General features: G+C 39.9%; 1 protein-coding gene across 1 annotated transcript in view; it reads right to left on the bottom strand.

Annotated features, from left to right (window-relative positions):
- XRCC5 (X-ray repair cross complementing 5) overlaps nt 1-20,757 on the bottom strand; it is a 91,973-nt gene that overhangs the window by 49,117 nt on the left and 22,099 nt on the right. Inside the window, exons 10-13 of the mRNA XM_058532959.1 lie at nt 18,853-18,915; nt 15,035-15,172; nt 14,086-14,176; nt 11,606-11,739 (exon numbers count right to left, since the gene is read on the bottom strand). Coding sequence (XP_058388942.1) covers nt 11,606-11,739; nt 14,086-14,176; nt 15,035-15,172; nt 18,853-18,915 — 426 coding nt within the window. The remainder of the gene's footprint in view (nt 1-11,605; nt 11,740-14,085; nt 14,177-15,034; nt 15,173-18,852; nt 18,916-20,757) is intronic.

Genomic DNA, 20,757 nt, shown 5'->3' with positions numbered 1-20,757 from the left:
GGCGGCCCTCGGCGGGAAACTGCAGCTCTTCGGGCGCTCTCAGCCAGTGGGAAACTCCCGCACAGAGGGCTCAGAGGAGCCACAGGGCTACCATCAACATCTGAGCAACCCAGAGAGCGGATAAAGAGGGGCAAACGAGAAGCCTCCCACGTCAGGGACCCAGAGGGCAAAAGAGAGAGCTCCCCCCTCCCCACAACCCGGAGTCTGCAGCTCGACCAGATCTAGCGGTCCGAGGCAGACCTGAATAAATTGGACTGGACCCGTGGATCGCAGTGGGGAAAAGAAACAAAACAAAACAAAACAAAACTGAGGATCGCAGCAGAAAAACTGGGGCAGAGCGCAGGGGGCTTAGACTACACAGCCCTTCACCACCACACAGTGGCGGCAGGTGGAAAGTGCAACCAGAGACTTCCAGGATGAGGAAAACCAAAACCAACACAGGAACCACAATGCAAAAATATATGAAATCACCAGACCAGAAACAAAATGACAAGCAACCAGAAATCAACCCCGAAGACACAGAAATCCATAAACTAAATGACAGAGATTTCAAAATAGCTATCATAAAAACACTCAACGAAATACGAGACAACACAGACAAACAATTCAATGAGATTAGGAGTTTCTTCACAAAAGAGATTGAAATCATAAAGAAAAACCTATCAGGGCTGATGGAGATGAAGAACACAATGGAGGAGATAAAGGAGAATCTGGAATCTTTAAAGAACAGAGCTGACAATATGGAGGAAAGAATTAGTACTTTAGAGGATAGGAATACAGATATACTCCAGATGGAAGAAGAGAGAGAACTAAGACTAAAAAGAAATGAAGAAAGACTCCGAGAAATATCGGACTCTATTAGAAAATGTAACATAAGAATTATAGGTATTCCTGAGGGAGAGGAGAGGGAAAGAGGAACAGAGAGCCTATTCAAGGAAATAATAGCTGAAAATTTCCCAAATCTGGGGAAGGAGCAGGAAATACCAGTAAGCGAAGCCAACAGGACTCCTATATATATTAACAGACAAAGGCCTTCACCACGACACCTAGTGGTAAGACTAGCCAGGGTCAACGACAAAGAAACAATATTAAGGGCAGCTAGACAAAAACAAAAAATAACGTACAAAGGAACTCCCATCAGGCTCTCAGCGGATTTCTCAACAGAAACTTTTCAGGCTAGAAGAGACTGGAATGATATATTCAAAATACTAAAAGACAAAAACTTTCAGCCAAGAATACTCTATCCAGCAAAAATATCCTTCAAATATGATGGAGAAATAGTAACTCTCCCAGATAAACAAAAGCTAAGGGAGTTCATGGCCACGAGACCGCCACTACAAGAAATACTCAAGAAGGCCCTCAGGCCTGAAAACAAGAAGAGAAAGGGAACACAAAGCTTGGAGTAAGGAGAAAAGTAGGCAGACAAAATCAGAGAAATAGTAGATCTTTACCGGAATAGGTTAGCAACCACTTAAATACTAAACTCAAAGATCAAAGGAAGAAATTCACCAAAAATAAATTTAACCTCATCACTGTAAACACACAGCCACAACACAAGATAGAATAAGGTATAACAAGAGCAACTTAGAAGGGGAAGAGGAAAGTGACTGAATTGACTTAGTATAAGGAAATAGGAGGCTATCAGATAATGGACTATCTCATACAGAAGATTTTTTGCCCAAACCTCAAGGTAACCACTAAACAAATAATCAAATTAAAACCACATATGATAAACAAAGAGAAAACTAGAAGAATCATAAGACAGAACAACCAAACTGAATTGGCAGTCCAAAACAAATGGGACAAGAAACAAAGGAAATGCAAAAGAACCAGAAAATAAGTGACAAAACAGCAACATTCAACCCTCATATTTCAATAATTACCCTAAATGTAAATGGATTGAACTCTCCAATCAAAAGATACAGAGTGGCAGGATGGATTAAAAAGCAAGACCCAACAATATGCTGCCTTCAGGAAACACATCTTAGCACTAAAGACAAGCACAGGCTCAGAGTGAAAGGATGGAAGACAATACTCCAAGCTAATGGCAAACAAAAGAAAGCAGGTGTTGCCATACTCATATCAGACAAAGTAGACTTCAAGATAAAACAGGTTAAGAAAGACAAAGAAGGGAAATATATAATGATAAAAGGGACACTCCATCAAGAAGACATATCACTTATAAATATATATGCACCCAACATAGGAGCACCAATGTACATAAAACAACTATTAACAAACCTAAAAGGAGAAATCAACAACAACACAATAATAGTAGGGGATCTTAACACCCCACTTACAGCAATGGATAGATCATCCAGACAAAAAGTTAATAAAGAAATATTAGACTTAAATGAAAAACTGGACGAGATGGACCTAGTAGACATATACAGAGCACTCCACCCAAAAACAGCTGACTACACATTCTTCTCAAGCGCGCATGGAACATTCTCTAGGATAGACCATATGTTGGGAAACAAAGCAAGCCTCAATAAATTTAAGAGGATTGAAATCATAACAAGCATCTTTTCAGACCATAAGGCTATGAAACTGGAAATGAACCAGGAAAAAAAAACTGGGAAAGTGACAAAAATGTGGAGATTAAACAACATGATACTGAACAACCAATGGATCATTGATGAAATTAAAGGAGAAATCAAAAACTATCTGGAAACAAACGAAAATGATAACATGCCATATCAAACCATATGGGACGCAGCAAAAGCGGTCCTGAGAGGGAAACTCATAGCGATACAAGCCCACCTTAACAAACAAGAAAAAGCCCTAATAGGCAACCTTGAATTACACCTAACAGAACTAGAAAAAGAAGAACAAACAAAGCCCAAAGCCAGCAGAAGGAGAGAAATAATAAAAATCAGAGCAGAAATAAATGATATTGAGACCAAAAAAACAGTAGAAAGGATTAATGAAACAAAGAGTTGGTTCTTCGAGAAGATAAACAAAATAGACAAACCCTTAGCCAGGCTAACTAAGAAAAAAAGAGAAAAGGCTCAAGTAAATAAAATTAGAAATGAAAGAGGAGAAATTACAACGGATACCATGGAAATACAGAGGATTATAAGAGAATACTATGAGAAATTATATGCCAACAAATTGGACAATCTAGAAGAAATGGATAAATTCTTAGACTTATACAACCTCCCAAAATTGAACCAAGAAGAAATGGAGAATCTGAATAGACCAATCACAAGTAAAGAGATTGAAATAGTAATCAAAAACCTCCCAAAAAATAAAAGTCCAGGACCAGATGGCTTCTCCAGTGAATTTTACCAAACATTCAAAGAAGATTTAATACCCATCCTCCTCAAACTATTCCAAAAAATAGAGGAAGATGGAACACTTCCTGAATCATTCTACGAGGCCAACATCACCCTGATACCGAAACCAGACAAAGACAATACAAAGAAAGAAAATTACAGGCCAATATCGCTGATGAACATTGATGCAAAAATCCTCAACAAAATATTGGCAAACCGAATACAACAATATATTAAAAAGATCATACACCATGATCAAGTGGGATTTATACCAGAGATGCAGGGATGGTTCAACATCCGCAAATCAATCAACGTGATACATCACATCAACAAAACAAAGAATAAAAACCACATGATCGTCTCAATAGACGCAGAGAAGGCATTTGACAAGATACAACATCCATTTATGATAAAAACTCTCAATAAAATGGGAATAGAAGGAAAGTACCTCAACATAATAAAGGCCATATATGACAAACCCACAGCTAACATCATACTCAACGGGGAAAGACTGAAAGCCATTCCTCTGAGAACAGGAACGAGGCAGGGCTGCCCACTCTCACCACTCCTGTTCAACATAGTACTGGAGGTTTTGGCCAGAGCAATTAGGCAAGAAAAAGGAATAAAAGGAATCCAAATAGGTAACGAAGAAGTGAAACTCTCACTATTTGCAGATGACATGATTGTATATATAGAAAACCCTAAAGAATCTGTTGGAAAACTGTTAGAAACAATCAACAACTACAGCAAAGTTGCAGGGTACAAAATCAATCTACAAAAATCAGTTGCATTTCTATATGTTAATAATGAACTAACAGAAAGAGAGCTCAAAAAGATAATACCATTTACAATTGCATCAAAAAGAATAAAATACCTAGGAATAAATCTTACCAAGGAGGTGAAGGACCTATACAATGAGAACTACAAGACATTATTGAGGGAAATCTACGATGACATAAAGAAATGGAAAGATATCCCATGCACGTGGATTGGAAGAATAAACATAGTTAAAATGTCTATATTACCTAAAGCAATCTACAGATTCAATGCAATCCCAATCAGAATCCCAATGACATTCTTCACAGAAATAGAAAAAAGAATACTAAAATTTATATGGGGCAACAAAAGACCCCGAATAGCTAAAGAAATCCTAAAGAAAAAGAACAAAGCAGGAGGCATCACAATTCCTGACTTCAAAACATACTACAAAGCAATAGTAATCAAAACAGCATGGTACTGGTACAAAAACAGACACACAGATCAATGGAACAGAATTGAAAGCCCAGAAATAAAACCACACATATACGGACAGCTAATTTTCGACAAAGGTGCTAAGGACATGCAATGGAGAAAGGAAAGTCTCTTCAATAAATGGTGTTGGGAAAACTGGACAGCCACATGCAAAAGAATGAAAGTGGACCATGTGCTATCGCCATTCACAAAAATTAACTCAAAATGGATCAAAGACCTGAAGGTGAGACCTGAAACTATAAAACTCATAGAAGAAAATATAGGCAACACACTATTTGACATTGGGTTTAAAGGAATCTTTTCGGATGACATGCCTACCCAGACTAGGGAAACTAAAGAAAAAATAAACAAGTGGGACTTTATCAGACTAAAGAGCTTTTATAAGACAAATGAAATCAGAATCAAGATGAACAAACAACCAACCAGCTGGGAGAGAATATTTGCAAAACATACATCTGACAAGGGGTTGATCTCCATAATATATAAAGAACTCACACAATTGAACAACAAAAAAACAAACAACCCGATCAAAAAATGGGCAGAGGAAATGAACAGACACTTCTCCAAGGAAGATATACAGATGGCCAATAGGCACATGAAAAGATGCTCAACATCACTAATCATCAGGGAAATGCAAATCAAAACAACACTAAGATACCACCTCACGCCCGTTAGAATGGCTATAATCACCAAGACAAAAAACAACAAATGTTGGAGAGGATGTGGAGAAACAGGAACCCTCATACACAGCTGGTGGGAATGCAAATTGGTGCAGCCTCTATGGAAAACGGTATGGAGATTCCTCAAAGAATTAAAAATAGAGATGCCCTATGATCCAGCCATCCCACTACTGGGAATCTATCCAACGCACCTGAAATCAACAATCCAAAGAGGCTTATGCACCCCTATGTTCATTGCAGCATTATTCACCATAGCCAAGAAGTGGAAGCAACCTAAGTGTCCCTCGACTGACGATTGGATTAAGAAAATGTGGTATATATATACAATGGAATACTACTCAGCCATAAAAAAAGACAAAATCGTCCCATTTGCAACAACATGGATGGGCCTGGAGCGTATTATGTTAAGTGAAATAAGCCAGAAAGAGAAAGACAAACACTGTATGATCTCACTCATATGTGGAATATAAACCAACACATGGACAGAGAAAACTGGACTGTGGTTACCCGGGAAGTGGGGGTGGGGGGTGGGCACAAGGGGTGAAGGGAGTCATATATGGGGTGAAGAACAAACAAAAATGTACAACCCAAAATCTCACAATGTTAGAAACCATTAAAATATCAATAAAAATGTAAAAAAAAAAAAAAAAAAAAAAAAAAAAAAAAAAAAAAAAAAAAAAATGGGCAGAGGAAATGAAGAGACACTTCTCCAAGGAAGATATACAGATGGCCAATAGGCACATGAAAAGATGTTCAACATCACTAATCATCAGGGAAATGAAAATCAAAACAACACTAAGATACCACCTCACGCCCGTTAGAATGGCTATAATCACCAAGACAAAAAACAACAAATGTTGGAGAGGATGTGGAGAAACAGGAACCCTCATACACAGCTGGTGGGAATGCAAATTGGTGCAGCCTCTATGGAAAACGGTATGGAGATTCCTCAAAGAATTAAAAATAGAGATGTCCTATGATCCAGCCATCCCACTACTGGGAATCTATCCAACGAACCTGAAATCAACAATCCAAAGAGGCTTATGCACCCCTATGTTCATTGCAGCATTATTCACCACAGCCAAGAAGTGGAAGCAATCTAAGTGTCCCTCGACTGACGATTGGATTAAGAAAATGTGGTATATATATACAATGGAATACTACTCAGCCATAAAAAAAAAGACAAATTCGTCCCATTTGCAACAACACGGATGGGCCTGGAGCGTATTATGTTAAGTGAAATAAGCCAGAAAGAGAAAGACAAACACTGTATGATCTCACTCATATGTGGAATATAAACCAACACATGGACAGAGAAAACTGCACTGTGGTTACCAGGGGCAGTGGGGGTGGGGGGTGGGCACAAGGGGTGAAGGGAGTCATATATATGGTGATGGACAAACAAAAATGTACAACCCAAAATTTCACAACGTTAGAAACCATTAAAACATCAATAAAAAAAAAAATCTGCCCAAAAAAAAAAAAAAAAAAAAAAAAAAAAAAAAAAAAAAAAAAAAAAAGAAGAAAAATGAAACTCTTAGTTCTTTGAAGTTTTCCTTCTCTTGCTAGAGAAGAATTCCAAAATTAGATTGGAGAACCAGCCTCCTGCTATTCCCACCTTTAAACAACTTGTACACCAGTAGTTCTGAAGAAAAAACCAGGGAGCTGAATAGCTCCTGCCATTTCATAACACTGTTTCATATCACAAGGTATATGACCGAAACTACCCCATGGACTGTTTTCCTACCCTGTAGAAAATGTAAGCTGCAAGTCTCAGTTCTAAAATAATAAAATATACTTAGACTTAAATAGTCAACATCATCCAAGAGTCGACGCCCTACAAGTTCAGAAAACCCCGGGGTAGGGTTTAAGTACCAATTTCCTCTAGTAATTTCACGTGCTGCTCCCTTATTTCAGTACACCACCCACAAGTCTTCCTTCTCCATAGTAGAATCATTAGTTTCAGAGAGTGATTCCTGTTTTCCTCTTTCCTAATGACTTGACTTTCCCTTGAGCGTCAATGACATCAGGCCTGTGTAATGTGAAGCAAAAGGGGAAACCAAAATGATCCCAAACCCTGAGGATCTACCACCAACCTTCTTGTGCATAATTTGTAATTCACAGTGCTCTTTCTCAGGTCATTAAAATATCTACAACAGCTTAGAAAGCCCTGAAGATGTAAGCAGTAATCCAAGACCCAACATAGCAGACTACCTCTTACATACTCTGGAAGATTCTATCTGTGATATTCAATTGACATTTTTTGGAAAAGAACTAGAACAAACAACAAATAAATACCCTAGCCAGCCTCTCTGCTGAAAAACATTCCAGATTTTCAGTAGGAACTCTAGACAATTCTTTCAAACAACGTCATCATCCATAAGTCAGTAATAAAGGACCTACAAGAGATGTTCTAAAGCATCAACCTCTCTTGTTTCCCCAGAGGTCACATTTTAGATAACTCTAAGTGGGATACTTATAAAATTAATTCAATCAAAAATCTCAATTCATTTAAAAAACAAGCTTATGAGACAGCGACACTTTTTAGTACCTGAGAAGCTGAGACCATGGTCCCCAATCTACTTATTTCTCTTTTAAGCAACTACTATTCCTTGACAAGACTTTTACAATTTGAAAAAGGCTAGAGAAAAAACTGCAGACCAAACGGCTAGCTCATAAATTACTAATATGTTGATTTTAGCACATGTATCAATTATGTAAAAGGCAGTTTTATCTGTAACTTGACAAAAGATGTATTTTTTAGCATTTCTTTCCAAAATTAGAGTTTCATCTCTTGCCAACAAATTGATTATTAATCTCTCCCTCCTTCTGCCCCCTACTCCCAGCTCATTTACCCTCAGCTATAAATATATCATTTAAAAAGAAAAAGAAAATCTTCTCAGGTCCACATCCTCCTGTGGCCTCCTGGGTCCTCTCTCTCTTCCCATTTATCAGTAAAGCTTTCTCCTCAGCACTGTAACCTGCCTCCCACCCCATTACTCTACTGCCGCTGGGCCCTCAAAGTCCTCAAAGACTTCACTGCAAACCTCAAATGCCCTTTGCCATGCTCACCTTCATGCACAAAAGTGTAACGTCTGACTTGTGATTCCCTGCTTCTGGATACTCCTCTTCCTCTGCCTTCCAAGGCATGAGTTTCTCCTAGTTTTTTCTACCTCTCTGACCTTCTTTGGGAAGTGGTAGGAACATTTCTTTTCTTTTTTGCTGAGGAAGATTCACCCTGAGCTAACATCCATGCCAATCTTCCTCTATTTTGTATGTGGGTTGCCACCACAGCACGGCTGCCAACAAGTGGTGTAGGTCTATGCCCAGGAACTGAACCTGGGCCGCTGAAGTGGAGTGCACCGGACTTAACCACTAGGCCACGGGGCTGGCGGACTTAACCACTAGGCCACGGGGCTGGCCTTTTGTTTTGTTTTTTAACAGCTCTTCTTTTTCTGTTTCTCCTTAATTGTTCACTCACGTGTTGGTGTTTGGGACTCTGTTCTCTTTCCTTCTCGCACAACAGACTCTCCCAGGTAATCTCATTCACTCTGTTTCTACCTAAATGAGGAGGACTCTCAGATCTATATATTTAGTCTCGAATTCTCTCCTGGGCTCTGCATCTCTATTTCCAACTTCCCACTGAGTGTCTGTACCAGGACACCCAACAGATATCACAAATTTAGCACTTGCAAAAATACATGAATTACTTTTTCTGTCCGTTCATTCTATACTCCTTATTATAATTAATGATGACATCATCCTTCCAGTAATCCAAGCTAGTATCCTGTTATCTTCAATTCCTCTTTCTCATCAACCCTCATCCAATCCCTTAAGTATTCTCTGCTCTACCTTGTAAATGTTCTTCTAAATGTTCTCCTCTCCACTCTCTCGGTCACTGCTTTAATTCAAGCCTTCATGTTGCCCATTGCAGGTTTCCTAACTGCTCTCCAGCCCATCTCTTATGCTATCATCAGAGCTATTTTCTAAAAATCACTTCACTTACCGGTTGAGAAAATCCTTTAGTGATCACCTACTGCCTTCAGGATAAAATCTAAACTACTAGCTCTTCATGACCTATCTGCTACTTACCTTCCCTGCCCCTTTTTCCATCATTTTCCCACAGCGCTATTCTCCAGCCCAATGGAACTATTTGTGGATCCCTAAATACAGGACACTTCTTCATGTTTTCATGCTTCTGCATATGCTGCTGCTTCTGCCTGGCATGCCCTCACCACATCACACATCCCCTTTTATCCTCAGTGAAGCCTTCGTGAAGTCACCCACTTGCAAGAATCTCTCTCTCCTATTCCCATAGCATTTTGCACCCACCACTGTTGTACCTATTGGTTTTATGTCTCTCTACTCCTCTCACTCCTCTGGAGGGGTCCTTTCAAGTAGGGAGCTTATAGTATCTTTAGCACATGGCATATTGTTGGTATTCAATAAATATTTATTTAAAAAAAAAATGAATTCAGGGGCCAGCCCACGGCATAGCAGTTAGGTTCAGTGCCCCCTGCTTCAGTGGCCCAGGTTTGCAGGTTTGGATCCTGGGCACAGACTTACACCACCCATCAAGCCATGCTGTGGAAGCAATCCACATACAAAAATAGAGGAAGATTGGCACAGATGTTAGCTCAGGGCTAATCTTCCTCAAGCAAAAAAAGAGGAAGATGGCAACAGACGTAGTTCAGAGCAAATCTTCCTCACCAAAAAAAAAAAAAAAGTTAATTAAATTTCTAAACGCCCTAGTAATGATACTTCTTTATAAAGATAAGCCATATTAAACACTCTCCCTCACAAAAGAAAACGAAGTTGGTAAGTTGTGAAAATCCAGTTGCCAGTGCTTACAGTTTTGAAAGATAATAATGCCTGGGTATATGGCTAATATCTGTTCATCCACCCAATAAACGTTTAGTGAAGATAAACAGAACCCACCACAGATAAATCTGCCAAGTATCAGAAGTCTCTACTTTTCACCATAGTGACCTGTTTTCGCAAGCTTTCCACACTAACTGGTCTGTTCCTCCCTTCCCTACAAATGGCAAAGGCCTTCAGGTGTGGCAGTCCACTTGTCAAAAACACCAAAGGATTTTATTTAAGTAATGTATACTTGATTACACTTAGAATACTAACGTATTCACTGAATGTTAAGCTTCGTAATTCTGATTTTGGAACAAAAGATTTTTTTTCCACTACTTAAAGGAATTATAAGCAACAACAAAAAAAGGCAGTTTCTTTTGAGTAGAAGATCCCTCAAAATCACAACAGGCCCTAATATGGACTTGAGTTAGTTAAGGATGCTTTGAAAAGTGAGTCAAAAGGGACAATCAATGGTCTCTCCACCACACAGTCCCCACCCCTCCTACCCTGCCACTCCTGCAGATTAGGCCCTCCACTCCCCTATGGGTAAGAGTTTGCCTGAAAAAGATGCTTGTGATGTTTTTTTAGCTTTGTGGGGTTCAGAGAAGCCTATGTCCTGCTGTCACCAAATTAATCCATGAATGGAACATTCCTTCTCCTTCAACCCTGGTCTATCCCTCCCCTTCCTTAGCATAAGTCAGCTCTCTTGTCAACTTCCCCAGTTTCCTTAATCCAATCTCCAACTTCCAATTCCTTTGGCCCAAGATTCAGAAATACATATTTTATATTTTTCTGTATTTTACTTTTTAATAATTTCATGCTATAACCTCTTTATCTGATCTCCATGATACTTTATGAAATTTCTGACAAATGTGGCACTGGAACACTTTTCCCTAATAGTCGTTATATTACTACACGGTTTGGAAAAAGTCTCCTACTATTTGGATATAAAAAACAAAGAAAAGTCTCATTCACACAAAATAGAGGAGAAAACCTTGTAAAAAGCACAAAAGAATCTGCTTTTCATTTAGCCCTCCTGTCTTTTAAAAAAAAAATCTAACCTTTCTCCAGAAAAAAAGTTAAAAATCATCCTAACTTTACTTCTTTCTTTCCAAAAGCGCAGTATTTTTATCTTTTTTAGTAGAAAGAGGAAGGTGTTATTCTTCCATTAAACATGGAGCAGCTGAGGCTGTCAGAGGGTAAGGACGTTTGTTGGGGACCAATTACCATAACTTGTCACTCAGAGTTCTTTCATTTAAAACAAATGTGAGGGCCGGCCCCGTGGCTTAGCGGTTAAGTGCGCGCGCTCCGCTGCTGGCGGCCCGGGTTCGGATCCCGGGATCGCACCGACGCGCCGCTTCTCCGGCCACGCTGAGGCCGCGTCCCACATACAGCAACTAGAAGGATGTGCAGCTATGACAGACAACTATCTACTGGGGCGTTGGGGGAAAAATAAATATCAATAAAATCTTTAAAAAAAATAAAAATAAAAAAAATAAAACAAATGTGAGTGGTTCATTTTTCCTCTCTCACCTGAAATAATCTCTGAAATTGAGGGTTTGGGATTTTGGTGGTTGGAAACAAGTCTTCAATGGTGTTCTCCTCTTCATCTTTCTTTACCAAGCTCATGGAGTCAATCAAAGCATCAACGGCATTTAACTGCGCCTCTAAAACAAGGACAGAGAAGCAGAAAGAAAAAAAATGATTACCTCCATTGTTCTCCACTAAAATAAATGCTTTCCATACAGAGATATTCATAGCAATATTGGCAGGTTATACAGTCCTGGCTCTGCCAAAAATCTTCTCTAGTTATGCAAGTCATTTAACCTGAATCTTGGTTTTCTTATTTGTAAAAAGGTATTTAGAGTAGCTGGTCTCTTAGGTCCTTTCAGCTCTACCATTTAGCAAACTTTTGCAATGGAATAACATATCAAAAGCAAAAGAGTTTGTCCAGAGGATGCACCACAGCCACACAAAACCCAACTTCCATATGGCAATTCAAAATATTCAGTATTCAATGAGTTAATATCAAAAACTTCGTAATTAGCTAGAGGAGAAAAATATTTTTTAAAAAAGAAAACCCCTTTGGTAATGAAGCATTAGCTTTATAAGCATTTAATATAACTTATATCAGAGTTTACCAACTTAACACAAAGACAGCACTGGATCAGAGTGAGTGGACCCCTCCAAAATCTCCCCAAGTCAGAACGTGCTCTTTCCTCTCCCAAACCTCACGGCACTAACCACACTCCGCACGTATGCACACCTGCGTACGTCTTACCCCACTCCAGCCAAACTCTCAAGATCCTTGAGAGCAGAAACGTGACGTCCTCTTCATGTCTCTCCTGATACCTAACAGAAAGCAAGTGCTCCTCAATAAAAATCTACCGAGTCAACAAAAATGGCACGGCCCAAAGCCATGTGGACGAAAGGCGACTCTCCCACAAAGGCCTCTTCCTGGACTACCACGACTAACTTTCACTCTGCTGATTCACACAGCAGTTCAGCTCTTAGATGCTGAAGCGTTATTTTCAGATCATTCACAGGCACCAGGCAAAAGGTTTCGGAAAAGAGTAAGCAGTTCCTAAAAGGTCCATTATGCGTCTATCCTTCCCCTTTGCAAATATCCCTTTTGTACAGCTACTGCAAAATGACAGAGCACACAGACATTGTCAGGAGACGTCTCCATCCCATTTCTGGACTTTCGAGGGGAGGTTTCAGGCACTGGCACACCATCACCATCTGAAGCTGACTCCTGCAGGGTCCACCTGGCAATAGGTAGGAGGTGGTACCTGTGTGTGTGAACATCCGGTCATTTTCACCTGCCACTACAAGCTGGCCGCAAGCTCGATCACTCTGGCACTGCACACCCCTACATAAATGTCGACTTGGGAAATAAGCCAAACAGTTTCTATGATCCATATTTCCAATGGAGAAAATGCAAACAAAAATGTCAACTCACAGAAAATAAATCAACAGATGAAAAGATATTTAATGTTTCAGATCCTGAGTGAATGCTTTATGCCTATAAGATAATTTCTCAACAAAGTTCTCCTTTTTAAATGTTCTACTTATCTAAAGTTTGGAACTATTAAGAGGTAGAGACAGAACACTGTAACACGCCGGTGGCTTCTACACATTCAAGTCCATGCCTGGCTCCACCATGACGCAGAGGGATTCATTTCTAGAAGGTAAAGATACAAGCCCTAGGGGCCCATTTGATTCTTGGCTTTTCTACACACACTGTTCCCAAAGGGTCTAACCAAAAAAACCCGCAGAGAAAACCCAGTTCTGAGACTCACCTCACAGTTCCCTAATCCTACAGGGACATGATGTAAACTTGTAAACTAAAACACCTACTCGTCATGTGTGTTCTTTTTACGTTCTCTACATTTGGCCCACTATTATACTTTATTACAACTGTCTTACACTGTGAGCTTTCTGGAAGACCGGACCTGCGACTGTGAGAGTCACTCTGTGTAGCACCGTGACATTTGCAGCCAGATGCTTAATAAAGGCCTTTTCTTATCAAGCACAAAGTAACTCCTGGAAATAAGAAACAACGAGACTTGGACTGTTAACGTAAACTACAAAGAAAAGGCAAAGAGAGAAGTTAATCTCCAGCACTGCCACTTTTCAGTTCAACGTTACATCATATTTCATGTAGGACACTGAAGTCACAGGTTTGATACTACATGTCAATTCACTTCAGCAGACGGCACACCTGCTCAGAGTATTTACGTCCATTTCGAGCAAGCTGCTCCCTAGATACAAGCTCCAAGTCAGAAGAGGAAACTACAGAGGGCTTGGAGAGCTTCAGGTAAACCTATCCCTACTACTGGAAAACACACGATGAAGCCCTTCGTCACTACTACATAACGAGCACAATTCGAATCCAACTAATTCCACCTAGTGAAATCCTGGCCCCAAGCAATGCTGCAGACAGGTGATTTCCCAAGAACAGTCTGTGTTTGGAGCCAATTAGTGAGCAAGATGGAAATAAACAAACTCACCTGTGGGAGTGTATTTCTTATTACTTTTCAAGGATGAAAACATGTATTGCCGCAAGTCTTCCATGAAAGGCAGCTGCACGTAGACCAAACACTAACGAGGAACAAAGCAAGGAAAAGCAGAAACCACCAAATTAATGGAAAATATAAAGCTGGTCCCAAATGCTGGGTAAGTGGCACAAGAAAAGTATTTCAAAAATCAAACAGCTCAACTCTGGTACACGGAAAAGTAAAGTGTTTTGATTTCTGTTATTAGCTGAACACAACTGCAAACAGTACAAAGAATATTAAACATACAAGAAATCCTTAGAAGAAAGACTATCTAAGAAGACCTGTGAAATGCATGACCTGCACAACAAATGAGAAGACTAAAGGTGACTGGAAGGCTGATGTGCAAGTCAAGATATCTGCCTGCTCTTTCCAGTTCTCCACAGTAAGTTCTCTGAGAAACAGGGAGTGGTAAGGAATCTAGACCTGTATTTTAACTGAGAAGGCCCTAAATACAGTGAATTTCACAAGGATCACAACAGAATCGTATCCTCAACCTTTATGTATAGTCTTCACTTAGTACAAATACAGGTAATCTCTATTCCTATCAGGTTCTGAGAAGTCAAGGATGAGAACTGAGAGAAGGCCACCGGAGTGAGCACACAGGTCATGGTTAACCTTTACTGATTTGACTGAATAAACAGCTCCCCACATACTTTTTTAATTTGTGTTCTTCCGTTGCAACTGAATTTATGGTTCCCAGACCAGCAGCATCAGCATTATTTGGGAGTTTGTGAAAAACGCAGAATCTCAGGCCCACACCAGACCTACAGAATTGGAATCTGCATTTTAGCAAGATCCCCCAAGTAATTCCCACGCACATCAACAGCTGAGTGGGGCTGTTTAGAATAAAGGAACTGAAGGGGAAAAAAATGAACGTGAATAAAAGACCTGTGGGTTTTACCTCATAGGCCTCCTTGATGTAAGGAAAAGCCACGCCAACTTGAGGATTAGCTCTTCTGTCGTAAGCATATCGAACTATGGCCACCATGTCTAGTTCATCCAGAGCGTGAATCAGGGAGGAAAGCGCAACGGCTGCTGCCTAGTAAGAAAGACGCACACAGTAACATGCATCCAACATGCGGGAATTCTCACAACAGAACTACATGCTCAGGAGACCGTTATGCACTTTCTCTCCATCCCAGGTTTTCAAGTGCCCCTCTACCCAGGTCAGGGCCACACTGTACACATGTGCATTTGATCACATTTACTGTACCTCTTCTGAAACTTGACTTTATTATTTAAATCCCTTCTCATATCACTTCAGTCTTCCTTCTCCTCTGAATTCATACCCTCACCTCTAAAACAACTCAAGTCTCTGCCTTCCTAAACAAAATCTTTCTTTGTCCTCCTCTCTCCATCAATTAGTATCTGTATCTGTCTTTCCTTTCACCGCTAAATTTCATGAAATAATATTAGTCTTGCTGTTTTCACTCCTTAGGACACAGTTCTTCTTCAATCTAATCTAGCGAATGACCCCACTTCCTCACTGAAATTATCCTCTGCAGTCACCCATGACGACCTAATTGCCAGATCCTTGGTTCCCATTCCAGCTGCTGGACACTTCACTGGCCTCTGACCATCCCCTCTCTCTACCCTTTCTCCTTCTTTGGCGTCAGAAACAACTCTCCCCTGACTATTCTCCTTTGTGGGCCATGCCTCCCCTAGCTCTTCTCTTCTTTCAAATCCTCTTGATTTGAAAGCCTCTCTCTCCTCCTTTCACTCTAAAACTCTACTTGGGGATTATTTTATCCAGTTCCATGAGTTGATGAATCAAAAATCTTATATTCAGCTTTAAAACTCTCCTAAGATCCATACTTATATTCCTCACTAGCTGGTGATATCTCATATGGTTACACCTCAGGTATCTCAAACTGTTCATGACCAAACCAAACTCACTACCTTCCCCCATGCTCACCTGTACTCCCTACTTCCGTTAACACCACCTCCCATTCGACCAAACAAGAAGCCCCAAAGTCTTTGTTAATGCCACCCCACTCTTCCCTCACCTGCAAGTGTTCACACAACTCTACCAACTCTACCTCTACGGCCTCTCTCAAATCTATCCGTTCTCTTCCACCATTCCTCCCCTGTTCACAGACTGATCATGTCACTCCCTTCCATAAAAACTTCCAATGGTTCCTCTATTCCAGCCTCGGTGAGCTGATCATTATTCCTGGACAAGTTCTGTACTTTCCGTCCTCTGTAGGTTTTTGCTCATACAGTTTCTTCCTAGCTAGAATGCCCTCTCCAAATCTCTGGCTCTCGAGCTTCTAACCCATTTTCAAGGCTCAGTAAACTGACACCTTCTCCATTTCAGATCTGCTTTTGTCAGCTCTCTTCCTCTCCATAACTCCCCAAACATCCTGTCTGTACTTTTCTCAGTATTACAGCTAACCTTTGTCAAAGTTAGCCACGTATACTCCCATTTCCTCTACTAAAAACCTAGGACCGCAATACCTTGCCATCAAAATCCCCTACAGATTTTATGATAGATTCATTACCTTTTCAGTTCAATTCAAGGAATATTTACCTAGTGCCTATTCTTTGCTAGACACTGTCTTAGACCCTGTAAGAAAACAAAGATAAGTTCCTGACCGCACTGAGCTAATATATTCTTTACTAGCAGAAATGAGATACGTACCAGATACAGAATGTGTATATTCTAACAAGTCCCATAAGAAAGACCAGATAAGCACAATGGGAGTCTGAGGAAGAGATTACGTCCAATTTGTTTGCAAGTTTTTATTTGGGTGTCTTTGATAGGATCTATTGGGATATTTAAAGGAAGGAAGGATGGGGTCATGAATGACTGCTTACGGTAACACAATACTACACCTGTGGGAAACTCAACTAAAGGCCCATTTCCTTCCCTTTCTCTTCTACACACAGGCAAATCAGCACAAAAAATGTAGATTCTCTGTACAAAAAAACAATTATATGCTAATGACCAGAGAAAACATATGGCTTTAAGAAGGAATTATTCACAGAATCATAGAATATTTGATTTGAAAAGCAACAATATTCATCTAGTACAACAACCCACACGATGAAAGTATTCCCTCAGCAACATGCGACTGTTGGTAATCAGGACTCTGTTTGGAAACTTATAGGAACGGGGATCCGACCACTTCACAAGGAGCCAATCCATTTGGAGATAGTAATCCTTGTTAATATTAATAGTAATAATTCTTCATCTTAAATAAAACTACTAACCTTTGGTTCCAATTTTCTGCCTGGTAGGAAGCATACTTTAATCTCTACTCCACATGATAATCCTCTAAACGCATGAGGAGGGCTCTCATGTCTGTCACCCCTCCTACCTCCTACCTACACAAGTCCCCTCCACGCAATCTTCTACTGGAAGTCCTCATACGACAGTTTCCTTACTCCCCTACTTCTCTCATAAGCTCCAATTAGTTAATATTATTATTTGACTATGACATCAAGAACTGACACCAAAGAGTAGCCCTTTGCTATTAGTAGACGAAATTTTTTTTTTCTTGAGTGACCTCAAAGTGACTGTGTGATCTATGGGGTCTGTGTGAGGCTGGATCTGAACTGTGCAGGCCATGAGGCTACCCTCAGCCATTAAGTCTATCACATGTGCCTCAACACAGCGTTGTGATGACATTCCTCACTGCACACCCAGCAATCCACGAAGTGACCAGAATTTTCTTTGTGTAAAGAGCCAGTAAGTAGGAGTTACAACTTCAGCAGAAGTTAAAAATGCAGTTAAGTTGTGTTGACAATATATACCAGAACTGCATGATTCCCAACAGGATTTGATTCAAGAGAAATCCACGAACCAGGATTCTCAAATTTGAGGATTTACATATGCCTACTGTGCTCGAATGAATCCATTGAGTATTGAGTGGAAGCCAAGTATTTTCCTTCTCCTAATTTTAACTGTTCTGATAGAATAATGGCATACTCATTCACTAGATCAGCAGCATGTTACCCTTCAGAGGTGAGGAGAAAAGAGGCCTAAGAGACCCAGATCACCTACACCACCACCCTCCCCAACCCCAAACAAGCCTTCTGCATCCAGTTTACTAATTTCTAATGCAGTTACTTATGGAACTTGGAGACATGCTTAAGTAGTCTTCAACAGACACTAGATTGTGATCTTCCAGTTAATATCAATATCTCCAAGGAAATAACAAGTTCTGACTTGCAGGTTACACAGAAAATATTTACAGAGAGAGCAGGTGTGAGTGTAGAATACAAGAGTCATGGGTTGTTAGCCAGAAACCAGCCTGAAGACAGAATCTCTTGGGGAGGTGGGAAGAGAGCAAAGAGAGAGCGAAGGAGGAAAAGACAAATTTCTCAATGATGGCAGTGGTCCGGTGAGTCAGTGAAGCTCATCTCCAGGACGCTTTAGCCAGCACTAAATGTTCAATGTTTATGAGAATGTCAACCTGAGCCCAACCCTCCTGAATATCTCACCATGTAACTTTCACACCTAAATGCATTTGTTCAAATGTTTTTGTTTTTAATACTCATTGGGTCTCCAATTGCCGGACTACGTTCTCAGGCCTCGTGCTTATGCTATGACAAATTCATTTATCATTTCTCCACTTTCGCAGTTAAAGGTCAGTGAATTTTCCCACTGCTGTTGCAAGAATTAATGTCATTTTAAACTATAAAAGCCCCAAACAACTCACTTAAAATGACAATTCAATTCTGTGGTAATACCTCAATGACCCACTGTCTACTCACCTTATCATCCCTTGCTGCAAAGACTTTCAGAACTTGATTTCCCATAAAATATTTCCAGTGGACCTACAAGAATAAGGGAGGAAAAGATCGAGGTTTCGATCCAAAATAAGGAACACATAAAACCATAATGCCACATGTTACTAAGAAATTCTATTCTAAATGCTCTTTCTGAAAAACATTCACAGGTACTAGAAACAACTTATTATTTGAGGTTCAATTCAATTCAACACAAGAAATATCTGAGCACCTAGTATACGTCAAACATTGTTCTGGGCAGTATAAGTAGAATAATGAACAGGATACAGTCTTGGTCTGAGGAGGTTAGAAAGATAAATATGAAATTAACTGCAATGCAATATTACCACACAGTGCTACAAGAACATAAGAGTATATCATTACAGTATACTGTTACAGTTTGGTGCTACAAGAGCATCTAGCGTGGTCATGAGTGGTCAGGGAAGGCTTCTGCAAATGGTGACACCTAAGTCAAGACTTAAAGGATGTGCAGGAACTAAGATACAAGTCTGGGCACAAGAGTCCTGGGCAGAGATAACAGTGTGAATAAGGCTGGAGTGACATAAAAACACGTGTATTTGGGGAACTGCTTTTGGAGTAGTGTCATGGTGCAAAAGGAAAGGTGAAAATTAGATCAGCGAGATTAGCCAAAATAGATCAGAAAGTCTCTTATGAGCAAAGCTGAGTGGTTTGGATTTCATTCTAAGAGTAACGACAAGGCACTGATGAATTGCAAAGAGATAGAACAAAGAACCAATTAGAGGGGCAGGACTGGAGGAAGGGAAACAAGTTAAACCAAAAATAAGTACTCCGTGTCCTTTCTTGCCCCTTTAAGTTACTTATCTAGCAGAGTATCAGAGGCGTCAAAGATTAGAAAACAAATATTGAAGAGTTCCTAATATCATAACCACCTGCATCTATCGACCAAGATCAACTTCTCTCTGATCTATGGGATCTTAAGCCTGGAGCTTATTTATAAAACATGCCCCATGTTACACAGCGCAATGCTTCTCAAATGTTTTCTCTGCCCTCCCACCTCTAAGGCCGAGAAATTATGAGCCCTTTCACAGTAACAGCAGCTCAAGAAGAATGAGTTTTAAAGGTGTGGGGGTGAGGCCCATATAATTCAAATACCCTCCATCTTCATTTCCATTCCCCATTTGAAAACCACCTTTTGAAGAAATATGGGAATAATCCTATATTTTAATTCATATAGATTTATTTGCCCTCCTATTAAAATCTGTAATAGTTCCTGATTGATTAAAGAACAGTTAATGATATCTTTTCCTAAGGTACCTAAATGACTTGGCAAAGAACAGCCAGACATTTGGCGGAAGTTTTGGTTCAATTCTTATCCATCCTATAATTAGATACCCAGAACACTGACAACCTGGAGGAAAACAAATTGAAAGGACTCTTGGAAATTTAAAAGAGAAGAGGAAATCACAATTCAAAAAAACAAAAACAAAAAACCTGTTTTATAAAATGAAAAGTTTCACATCAATTCAATACAGAAATGTTAGTTTCCCTCACTTTAAGGGAATTTGGAAAAATATATGATCATATTAATTTAAAGATAATCACTAGACCGTTAAAGGGGGAATGTTTATACTTCATCTAAGTCGGTATTGCAAAACACCTTGCTCCTAAGATGATTGTGTATGCATTTGTTAAGATATAACACAAAAGCATTAATGTAAAAACTAGACTATTCAAAAATGAGCCTGTCCATCTGGCAGGCAGGTTACAACTGACTAATGGCATACACAGGCTTTGGAATCAGAGAGAACTGGTTCAAAACCCATCTCTACCACCGTCTAGCTGGGTGACCTTGGTCCAGTTACTTAACAGCTCTGAACCTCAATTTCCTAACATAAAATACATATCACA

The sequence above is a fragment of the Diceros bicornis genome, chromosome 37 (genome assembly GCF_020826845.1).
Source record: "Diceros bicornis minor isolate mBicDic1 chromosome 37, mDicBic1.mat.cur, whole genome shotgun sequence".
In the NCBI taxonomy this organism is placed as follows: domain Eukaryota; kingdom Metazoa; phylum Chordata; class Mammalia; order Perissodactyla; family Rhinocerotidae; genus Diceros; species Diceros bicornis.
Note: the sequence above shows the minus strand (reverse complement) of the source record. Positions and strands in the feature narration are given on the sequence as shown.